Below are 12,022 nucleotides of genomic sequence, written 5' to 3'. Positions count from 1 at the left end.
CTGTGCCTGGAGCGGGCCCCTCCCTTCCCTACTCTCCAGACTCACTCACCTGTTTCTCATTCCGTTAATTGTGCCTTCTGGCTATAAAAGCCACCCATACCGTTTGGTCTGTGCCGGTGTATTTCCTGGAAGTCCCCTGTCACCCTTCCGCACGCAGGTCTGGTTACCGGTTTGTTTGTTACATGTGTCTCAGTAAAGACTCTTTATTAGAATCACTGTCTCCCCGTGTATTTTGGATCCGACCTTAACTACTTCCCCTCGTCCCTCGAGTACTGTCACCACTCCTCGAGCGTACGTGACAGTCTCACAAATTTATAATACCAGGATACCTCATGCTGTGTTCACACTTTCTCAAATCGTGGAATTTTTATTGTGTTGTGTTTGGTTTGTTTGCTCAGTCCAATGTATTTATTGAATTCAAAATAATTTTTATATTTCATATTTTGTTTATCTTTTGTGAAGAACGCAAAGGGCCATCAGACAAAAAAATTGTTGGCCCTTACGAATTCGTGCTATATATATATATATATATATATATATATATATATATATATATATATATATATACAGTAAAGTCTCGTTATATCGATATATATATCGATAGTCCCGGTTATATCGATACTATTTCTATGCACACACGGAGAAAATCTCATGCAAACGATATCGGATATATCGATAGTCCCGGTTATATCGATACTTTTTATGGAGTCCCTTGAATATCGATATAACAGACTTTACTGGATATATATATATATATATATATATCGATATTTTTTATATATCCCTTGAATATATATATATAACGATACTTTACTGTATATATATATATATATATATATCAGTGTTTGAAATAACGTCTGCCCTACAACTTTTACGTCGGGCGTACAACTTTCAAAACGTCTCTGCCCGATTGGCCGACAATTTCTTCAAGGAAAAAAAAATATTTTAAATCAAAAATTTGTTTTATTGAATAAAGCAAAAGCTACAAGCAAACAGCTACAAGCCACGTGGACTCTTCTTTCTAAGCGCCTTTCAAAACTTTCAAGTACACTTTACAGTCAGGGTATAGTCCGAAACACGGAACCGGTTTCTGATTAGCTGCTATGCCGAGTATGCAAGTTACCAAACGAACGATCGTTTGGCAATTTGCGTACTCGGCACGGCAGCCAATCAGACAACGCAACGCAAACATTGCATTGTGTACCATAATGACAAACGGCAACAGGAGCAAAATTAGGAGCAAATTAAGCAAGGCAGCATTTGTGGTAGGTACTTCATTAATTAAAAAAAATCCTTTATACTTCGCAACAATGGTTTTTTTTTGCGATTAGTTGTCTTATTGTGTTTCAAGTTGTGAAAAATGGGGCAGGCAACTTTTTGGCCGGGCAGGCAACTTTTCTGAGTATCCTGCCCGCGTGTATATCTATCTATCTATCTATCTATCTATCTATCTATCTATCTATCTATCTATCTATCTATCTATCTATCTATCTATCTATCTATCTATCTATCTATCTATCTATCTATCTATCTATCTATCTATCTATCTATCTATCTGCCTGCCTGCCTGCCTGCCTGCCTGCCTGCCTGCCCGCCCGCCCGCCCGTCCGTCCGTCCGTCCGTGCTATTTCACCTTTTCATGCACCCTCTAATAACATGTTAAGATTTCCACTGTCGTAATCACTGTGCCTAAAAGGGTTAATTGGAGCGCTGTAAATAATTTCTTGCATAAAGTGAAATGTGTCTCGTTACATAACTCTGCTAGTAATGATTTGCTCTTAAATGAAAGACCGCTCTACTCTAGCCTCACATGTGAATCAATTTAAACCCACTAAAGCAGAGGTTGTCAGGCTTTCTTACAGTACATGAGAAAGTAGGCACGTTGACTGCATTCAATCTTTAATAGTTAGCCTAGAAACATGTATGTCATTATCCAACGTCCACGAACAAGTGACTGGATAATGTTTCACATGGTATAATAATCACACTGACCTCAGTGTACCTTTAAAAAAAGCTATAGTTTGACTCAAGCTTTAAAGCTAAATATAAACGAGGCGGGCGGCCCGGTAGTCGAGTGGTTAGCACACCGGCTTCACAGTGCAGAGGTCGCCGGTTCACGTCCCGGTCCGGCCTCCCTGTGTGGAGTTTACATGATCTCCCCGGACCCGCGTGCGTTTTCTCCGGGTCCTCCGGTTTCCTCCCACACTCCAAAAATATGCATGGCAGGCAGATTGACCACTCCAAAATTGTCCCTAGGCGTGAGTGTGAGAGTGACTGTTGTATGTCTTTGTGTGCCCTGCGATTGGCTGGCAACCAATTCGGGGTGTCCTTCGCCTCGTGCCCGAAGACAGCTGAGATAGGCTCCAGCAACCCCCCCGACCCTAATGAGGAATAAGCGGTACGGAAAATGAGATGAGATAAACCAGGCGACCCTTTTACATGGCCCAGAATCGTCATGCCATTTTGTTTTGTTCAGTTTCACATGTGCACAGCTGCATAGTGCATTGGCACTCTGCAAAGGCTTTCTGGTCTAAGACATCTGTGCTGTAATCATTCTGGCTCACTGAATGAATCCCCAATTACACGCTGGAGTAGCGTTACACTGTCATATTAAAACAAACAAAAACGGAGTAAGTTGCTCTCCATCCGTGAAAAATGAATGAGCAACATGGGAAGAGCCAACGCTCATAACTTTTGGATTAAAATTTATGTGGAACCAAGGGCGAAGTGCTCCACTGTAGCCAGTTCTGTATCCTCTATTCAGCAGCACATCTCAAAATGTCCTGTGTGATTAAGGTCTGGGCTCTGGTAAACAATCTATGCATAAACATGATATCTATCGTAAAAAAAACACACAAAAAAACTGGACTCTTGTATTGTAAATAGCACACCCACCTTATGTTGACTCAGTACAGTTACATATAGCAAGTAGGGCACGGTGAGCCACGTAGAACACTGCATCCCGACCCATCCCCTGTCGTCACTGTCACTGGATTTAAATGAGTTGGGACGAGAGAGTGAGGCAGATGACATTGCACAACTCTCCTTCGCTTTCATCAAACTCACACGCAAGTCATCTACACCAACCCCCATTCAGTGAAGATGGTCATCTCTTGTCAAAGAGGACGAACATATATCAAATACTTTTTTAGACTTGCACTATGTTCAGTTATTTATGAAACATTTTTGCACAGTATACATTTCAGTCCTCTGACATTTCTATTATGATGAGAAGAATTTGTTTTTTATCTCCCCCACAGCCCCCTTTCAAATTGCTGCCGTGGAGTGCGAATTTCCCCATTGTGGGACTATTAAAAGCTTTCTGATTCTGATTCAGAATTTATGGAAAACCTTGTTGAATGAAACGGTGGCTATTTTACATTTTTTGAGTGACCAGTCAAGATCCCACAATAGCGCCAGTCTTCTGTTTACTATCATGATGACATACAGGACACTGAATCGATCAGCGGTCCCTTATTAATTGTGTATTTGCACATGTGATTGTTCTAAAGATGACCCTGCACTTTATACGCAGGCGCGCCTTTGTGTGAGGTAATATTGAGCCACAACAGGTCTCGCAACAACTGTCGGCAGCCACCGACTCCAGAGCCTTATACAGTACGTATATGGAAAACGATTATTGGACTGGATTTGTCTTTATTAGACTCGCAGTGGAGAAATTTACATTTCACAGCAGCAAAGTTATGAAAGGAATGAAAGTAGAAAAATTAATATATTATATTTGGAAAACTTTTTTCATTCATAGAAGGTGCACTTTATATTCCGGTGCGCCTTATAGATGGAAACAGTTTGAAAATACACCATTCATTGAGGGTCCTTCGCCTTATACTCCAGTGCACATTATACACCGTAAAATGCGATATATTTCTATTTCACATTCGTATTTTTTCTCATTCATCTTTTTTATAAGAGGATGCCACATCTGGTGTGCCTCAAGGTTGAATATTTAGCCCCTGAGCTTTTTCATCCGTTAGAATCGGCACTGCAATTTCTTTGTGCTCAGCTCTTGGCGGATCATGCAAAACTTCATAGTGATGTCGGCAATTTCAACCAGTCTGATTTGGATTTATCATTTGATTCATTCTACGTTTGGGGGGGAAGAAACCAGACATTGGTCCGCCTCTATACATGCTGGTGAATTTACTTGTTTTGCTTTGTCTGTTTGAAATGATTTTGTTCCTTGTGAGTTTGTGTTTCAATGTATACATTTGATTTAGGTTGAGGATTCTGGTTGTTTAACTGTAATGTTTTACTGACTGACTAGTTCTAAATCCAATCAAATATGTACAGGTACACTGAGAAACCAGGACCTGATTCCCCCCCATTGCTCCAGAGTTCTACATTTGTGCAGTTAACGGAAAACTTTCCTTCAATTCACCTTCCTTACGTTATCGAAGCAACCGTGCAATATTTTTGTCCCATTTCCTTAAAATATGATTCGATATTCGCCGGCCATTCCAAAACCCATTCTGATCTAGTAGGTGAAGCATTGAAAACCCAAATCATATTTTGACCAGGCTGCATATTCGGTACGCCATATTTTCAAACATCTTAAACTTCCAAAGTTCAACTCAGCTCTGTGAAGAGACTCTATGCTAGCATTTTTCAATTGATTGGACTTGACAGGCATGAAAAGTGTATCCTCTTTCATTAAACAAGGACGTAACCCTGGAAATAAAAGCCATTCGGGAAATATAGAATTCGCAAACAGGGGGAACTTTCCGTTCTATTTTTATCCGCCATATACTGAGTGATTTAAGAATCTAACCCCAGTGCGCAGATTTGATTAGCCCAACAAGATGAGTGATATGTGCCCTCCAAACAGTAACAGCTGAGTTTCCATTGCGGGAGGGAGCCGATCTAACTCTGTCAATGGCTCGGTTTCTGCAAAGAGAAGGCCATCCCCTCAGTGTTTGTATATGATATGAGCTTCCTTTGTCAAATGCACACATACACCAGTCCATGTAAATCATAAATGCACCCCCCCATTATATTTGACATTTGAAGCGTAAAGTGAGCAGCAATTTGATAGAATGCCTTTTCATTTTGAGGTTCTGTTGCTGGTTAACTCATTCACTGCCATTCCCAAATTTATTCTGAAATTGAAAATATGACGTAGAGCGCCATTCCCGAATTCGTTCGGGTTTAGTTTTTTCTTGTTTGGGTGCCGATAAAGCGCTTGCCAGACCTCTGGCAATGTTTTTTCCCATCCACAAGGTGACAGCATTTCCCTTTTTTCCATGTTAGCGCTTCGTTCCAGCTTCAGCTGTTGTTAAACCACTATATAAACCAATATGTGTGTATTGCATTGTATTTTGGACAGCCGCCCTCATTTCAAGCTTATATAACTCCAGACCCATATAATATAGGAATTAACTCGTTTTTTTCCTGATGAAAAAAGAGAGACTAAGGTTTCTTACGCTTCATTGAATGTTTATGTAGTCCTGAAACACAATATTCTGTGGGTCCTGGAATTTGAGTGACAATGACAAAAACCCTGGCACAAGAGTGCACACATTTTTGCATATGTCTAGCAGTGAATGAGTTATTAACAGAGTCTTGCTGTTTCATTCAATCAGCATCTTTTTCGTTTTTAAAGGCTCACATTAACTTCCAGTTTGTGAATAGGTGTGAAATTGTGTCCTAACGTGTCGCTGCTGTAATTTATGAACAGCGCAACTGCAATAACGCTTCAAATTGTTGGAAAAGCAAACATGTGTTGCAGTGGACCCGTCATAACTGACGAGTGCACTTTGCAAATGGGAAAACAAGGTTATGCCATCATGTAGTGTCTTCTAACATGGCTGTTCTCTTTCCCGTAGCATTCATAATGCACGAAGTTCCGAGTCAGCATCATGAAACGATGCCGTCAGACTCATTTTCTCACTTCTTTCGCCTTCTCAGATCGCCAGGCTGAAAGACGTGTCCATTTTTTTCCCTGTAGTGTCACACTTCTCTCTAATTGCCTTAGACACAAAGTGTGTTGAGAAAAGAAATGAAAGAGATCAGATCTGGTTTGCTCTGAATGTGGAGCAGCTTGGTCTAATACCTGTGCAGAAATCACCCCCTGGTGTTGTTTTGGAAGAGTCAAAATCAAACCCGGCTGGTTTTTGTTCCAACTATTTGATCTAGCCAACCACTCATCCGTCCTTCCGTCTGTTCTTCTCCTTTGGCAATATCGGTGTCCGTGTGAGTTGGAGCTTGGTGCTGCTCATTAATACTATGCTCGGGTACCTAATGAAGTGTCTGCTTAGTCAAGTCAATCTTACAGAAGGACCAGAATAAATGTAGACCTGTTGGACATGCACGCTGGTTATGGTGATACATCTCAGAACAAAACAAGTCTCTGCAGTGAAGATGAATCCTCGTTTACCACTTGTTTGCCTCTTGAGTAATTCTCTTCTATTCTATGGTCTCCTTCCCGGTACATTAGGGTTTTCTTTATAACGGCACGAAATCAATATCTGTCTCATGGAGTAGTGATCTCCCACTTCATTTGCCATCGTGAGGTTGGGCTTGTGTATTTGAGAAGAAGCAAACTGACTCTTTATTAAAGAGTCATCTGTTAAAGGACAACGTGGGTCAGACATGTCGGCGGCTCACCGAATTCAAATTCCACACCGATCTCCGCCTGCTTGGCTCTTCCTTCGCCCGTCTCTTTCCACTTGTCATGGATGCAGCTGATTTCGCTCAAGGATAAGAATAAGGAAAAGGTCACGGATCATCTTTTTTTTCCTTCCTTCTTTTATGAAATCCTGTCTATCGAGAGCCTTCTCTCTGTCCTCTCCTTTGCTTGGTGTCCTTCCCCTTTCCCAGACAACCCTTTGACTTGTTTTATTGTTTTCAGAAGGATTCATTTGGACAGCAAGTCATTACTCTAAGACTCCGACTGTGTGGAGCTCATCAGAAATGCTCAACCTCCCCACCCGCCCCTGAGCTTGCACGTATTTCTTTCCACACATTTCTCTTTATAATCAGTCACTTGGATTGCTTGATTATTCCTGTCTTTTCGCTTGTGTCATGACAATCAGCAGTCGACGCAATTTCATCCTTTCAACTCTAATTGAACGATTAGTTGTAAGCGGCAACTACAAATAGATTTAAGAAAACAACTTGTAGGGACGGTGGGGATTATATATTGAGTAATACCAAATACAGTTCAATGCAATACATATTGATTAATATCGCACTTTAACAACCGCTGAAGCTGTCACAAAGCGCTTAACATGGACAACTATCATATACAGGAAATAAAGCCATTCATTCATTTTCAGATCTGCTTATACTCACAAGGATCAAGGGGGTGCTGGAGCTTATCACAGCCATCTGCAATAGGTGGGGGACACCCTGAAACGGTTGCCAGTCAACCGTAGGGCTCACAGAGACAAACAAGCATCCGCGCTCGCGCTAACACCAAAGGACAACTTAGAGTGTCCAATCAGTCTGCCATTCATGTTTTTGGCATGTGGGAGGAAACCTGGAGCACCCAGTGAAATAAAGCAGCCTAAAAAAGTTGTTGCGTGCATGTTAGAGCACTTGACATCCTCATCACTGATACTTGTAAACTTAAAAAGTGGAGAATCAAGTCGCAGGTATTTTATGATGTATTATGACGAAATGGATTAACTAGGGTAAAAAGCAAAAATATGTGATTTGATTGAATATTTCCTGGTCAAGCATTTGCAAGATGCCATACTGGCCTAAGGCAAGCAGGCCATCCTAAATTTGGGACCCGAAAACCACTGAAGTACTGTATTGAACTATTTAGAAACAACCCTTTGGCACTGCAGTGACCTGTTTTTTTTAATTGGTAGTGTCAAGGCCAGGCTGCGTCAGCCATTCTCACCACTTCCTAGTTGCTCTCCCCCGGACACCAGCGGCATCTCATACAAAGCCATTTCACTGCTGTCACTTCTTGGGCGGATAGCACAAAGATAAATCTGCAAATTCTAAATGAGGAAGCTTCTAACTTTGCAAGTTCAGTCCCATGTCTGGTTCACCTCATGATCATTTGGATTTCAGTGGAGGTTTTTGTACTTCCTGCATATAGCATTGATCGTCATTCGTAGGCTTTTTGACAACATATTTTTTTCCAATCCGCTTATATTCACTATGGTCGTCGGTGTGCTGATATCACGCTTTTGCGAGGTGGTGATGGCGGGTGCGGATCCCAAAAAGCAGGCAGGAGGGAGCAGGAGGTTGTTTGACAAATTGTATTAAAATAAAGGTCAGCAGGAACAAAATGTAAAACATCAAAATGATCTGAACAGAAAAAAAGTATCAAAATAAAACCACGTGTAAAAGTCTGCCAAGGTTAAACAAACACATGCGCAGCATACAATGCATGCAATTGCAGACAAAGCATGCAACAAACAATGAACCGACACCGGATGGTGTGCCGCCAGTCCTTTTATGTGTCACTGATTAAAACGGCCAGCACCTGCGAGGCTGCAGGCAGGGCTGACGTCGCTACCCGTTGGTCGCCAATCCGAAGGTGGCAGTCCGCCACTGATCGGGACGGCCAGCACCTGTGCAGCTGCAGGCGGGGCCTGTTGGTCGCCAACCAGATCATGACAGCTGAAGCCTATCCCAGCCATCTCCGGGCAATAGGCGGGGGACACCCTCAACCGGTTGCCAGGCAATCGCAGGACATACAGACACAAATAACCATGCGCACACTCACAACTAGGGACAATTTAGTGCACATGTCCAAAGTCCGGCCCGTGGGCCGAATGCAGCTCGTGGTTAATTTTCATCCGGACCGCAGGCTCCATCATAAAATCAATAATGACTGGCCACTATGTAGAATGAATACATTGGACAGTAAAGCTGTGACCTAGATGTGCTAAGTGTTGCCATCTAGGGGCTCAAATAAGAACAGAAAATTAGTACAGTAAAGTCTCGTTATATCGATATTCAAGGGAGTCCGAAAAAATATCGATATAACCGGGACTATCGATATATCCGACCCTGTTTGCATGTAATTTTCTCTGTGCGTGCATAGAAATAGTATCGATATAACCGGGACTATCGATATATCCGATATCGATATAACGAGACTTTACTGTATATGAATAATTGACTGAACGAGCCCCCCCAATACTCCAAAATTGCGATTTTCTACATTTTTCGCAAATTTTGAAAATGGTGACAATCAACAAAAGAGCAATTACTTCTGTTCAACTGTTACAAAAAAATTGTGAAAAAAAGTGTGAAACTTCTTTCTTTCCTTTCCTCTTCCTTTCATAACTTTCCTGCTGTGTTACTTCGAGGTAGAGTGAACGCTGGCGCGAATGGCTTCCGCTGCTCACCCGCACAAAAAACAAAAACAAAAAAAAGTTCTTATCCCGTGACTGTAAAGTGTCCTTGAGAGATTTGAAAGGCACTTAGAAATTAAATGTATTATTATTATTATTATTATTATTATTATTATTATTATTATTATTATTATTATTATTATTATTATTATTATTATTAATAAAAGTGAAGTTAAGTGAATATTCAATTTCAATTTTCAATGTAAATTCAATTTTGATATGAATGTTTCAAATGAACCAAAACACATGCCGGCTATAAAAAAAAAAGGAAATGTGAAACACAGAATATCTCATTGACATTCATTTAAATCAATGGCTGTTAAAAGCAAAGAACGTCGACCAAGGTTGCCCCCGCCCCACATTTTTGACACACCAAATCTGGCCCCCTTTGCCAAAGGTTTTGACACCCCTGATTTCGAGTGATCAATTAGCCTGCCATGCATGTTTTTGGAATGTTGGAGGAAACCTGAAGTACCCGGAGAAAACCCATATAGGCATGGGGTGAACATGCAAACTCCACACAGGGAGTGAATTACACTGGAATTAGACCCGGCACCTCTGCGCTGCGAGGTCAATGCGCTAACCACTGGATCACCTGGCCGTCCAGATCATGAAAATAAATCATCAGTTGTAAATTTTCTAAAAATTAATTTCTAATACTCATGACCATTATTTTTAAAATTAAAACTGCACGTTCCTTCATCAGAAGCAGTAATGACCAAGGTCTCATATGAATCATTGCCATAGTAAAGATACACACACACACACACACGCATGCCCCCCACCACACACATACACGCACAAATATTAAGGTTACCAACCAACAAGAAAAAACACTTTTGTTGTGATTTGAACTCTCACTGAATGATAAGACACTAACTAGCACGCATGCAACATAAATTATATATAGCATATAAAACATACACTATACAGTATACGTCTGTGTAAGCTCTCAGTCGTACAGGAGTGGTCCATCGATGAGAAGGTTTCTTCAGCCGTCATCTGTACAAAAGTGAAGGTTTCGGACGTTTCGCCTCCTATCCAAGAGACTTCGTCAGCGAACTAAAGTCTGACTGGTCGTATCGGCCCCATTTATATATCCCTAATGTCCAGACCTAGTGGCGCCGGACACAGCTATGATAGGTCCCTACTCTCAGGTTGGGGGGAGCGCGGGACCCCCCCCTGTGGCCCCACTGAAATGGGGCCGATACGACCAGTCAGACTTTAGTTCGCTGACGAAGTCTCTTGGATAGGAGGCGAAACGTCCGAAACCTTCACTTTTGTACAGATGACGGCTGAAGAAACCTTCTCATCGACTATACAGTATATTTTAGATATAGACGAAGGCATATCAAAAACAAGACGCTTCATAATAAACAGCCTGTAATGTGGATCAAACCTCCCCGCAGCCAGCGAGAACAGATTGACATGGAAAGGAGGGGGGGGGGGGTGCTGACTTGTCCTTTTGATTTGTTGCCAAGTGGGCACTTTCTCTTCCAAAATGCTCTTTTTTTGTTTTTGTTTTTGCATTGTCCCTTGACATTCAGCTTCACCACGAAATCCATTCTTGGTGTGTCCTTTGGTGCTTAATAAATTGTTTTTTTATCCATGGTACTAAAAAAGTAATTGTCTTATCGTATCCCTCGCCCGCAGGCAAGCAGACTTGCCCGCCAGAAAAATTCGACTGTGGGGAATCCAATAAGTGTGTCTCACTGTCGTGGAGATGCGATGGCGAGAAGGACTGCGAGAACGGGGCGGATGAGGAGGACTGTGCAGCTGGTGAGTTTGTCACTGTTTGGCGATGAAAGTCATTCAATTATTTTCTTATGGACAAAACATACAGTAAGTATTTTCTCTTTTTTTGGAACTTTTATTTTTAACTGCCTTTTTTAACTATTGCTACTCTCATTTTGGCATTCTCAGATTTGCATAAGTTTATAAGCCTCTTCGTCCAAAGTGGCACTGAACAATGTACCATATTTTCCGGTGGATAACTCCCACCAGAGTATAAGGCGCCCCCGATGAATCACGTGTTCTCAAACTTTTTCCACATATAAGGTGCACCGGACTATAAGGCACAACTTCAATGAATGAAAAAACATGTGCAAATATTTTATAATATATAAATAAAAAAATGACAGTTTTCCAAATATAAGACACATCACGTTATAAGGCACAACAGTTGTCACGATTTTCACGGTAGTGGTGGTGGTGAACCCCAAAAAGGCAGGCCGGAGGGTTGGCAGGGTGTTTTTGACAAAATGTATTAAATAAAGTCAGCAGGAACACAATCTCGAACAACAAAGTCATCAGAACAAAAAGGTCCAAAGTAGCAAACAAAACCATGAATAAAACATGACAAGACGAAGCAAACCTGACAGGGTGAAACAAAGAATGACCCAACACTGAATGATCATGCCGGGAGTCCTTTTAACTGCCAATGATTAAAATGCAAACACCTGTGCAGCTCCTTGCGGGGCCCGACAGTGCCACCCGTTGGCCACAAACTGACACGTGACAACTGTAGAGTTTGAGGCTACGCATTACATCCTCTACAGGGGGGAAATTGAGTCAGTGGCTGCTGACAGTAGTTGCGACACCTGTTGTAGCGTGATATTATAATGAGCAAAAATGACAATGGTGGGATTGAGAGATCGAGAAAACTCCACTTGAGCATGAGCAGC

The 12,022-nt window shown here is 41.6% G+C and overlaps 1 protein-coding gene across 3 annotated transcripts in view; it reads left to right on the top strand.

The window, feature by feature from the left end:
- Positions 1–12,022, top strand: part of LOC148891747 (low-density lipoprotein receptor-related protein 8-like) — a 75,093-nt gene that overhangs the window by 25,865 nt on the left and 37,206 nt on the right. For all 3 annotated transcript variants that reach the window (XM_089007641.1, XM_089007640.1, XM_089007639.1), the window contains exon 4: positions 10,992–11,117. In XM_089007641.1, coding sequence (XP_088863767.1) covers positions 10,992–11,117 — 126 coding nt within the window. The remainder of the gene's footprint in view (positions 1–10,991; positions 11,118–12,022) is intronic.

This window comes from Hippocampus bargibanti, linkage group LG11 (genome assembly GCF_051943395.1).
Source record: "Hippocampus bargibanti isolate YZ-2025 linkage group LG11, ASM5194339v1, whole genome shotgun sequence".
Lineage (NCBI taxonomy): Eukaryota > Metazoa > Chordata > Actinopteri > Syngnathiformes > Syngnathidae > Hippocampus > Hippocampus bargibanti.
The sequence above is the reverse complement of the archived record's forward strand: the minus strand, read 5'-3'. Positions and strand labels throughout refer to the sequence as shown.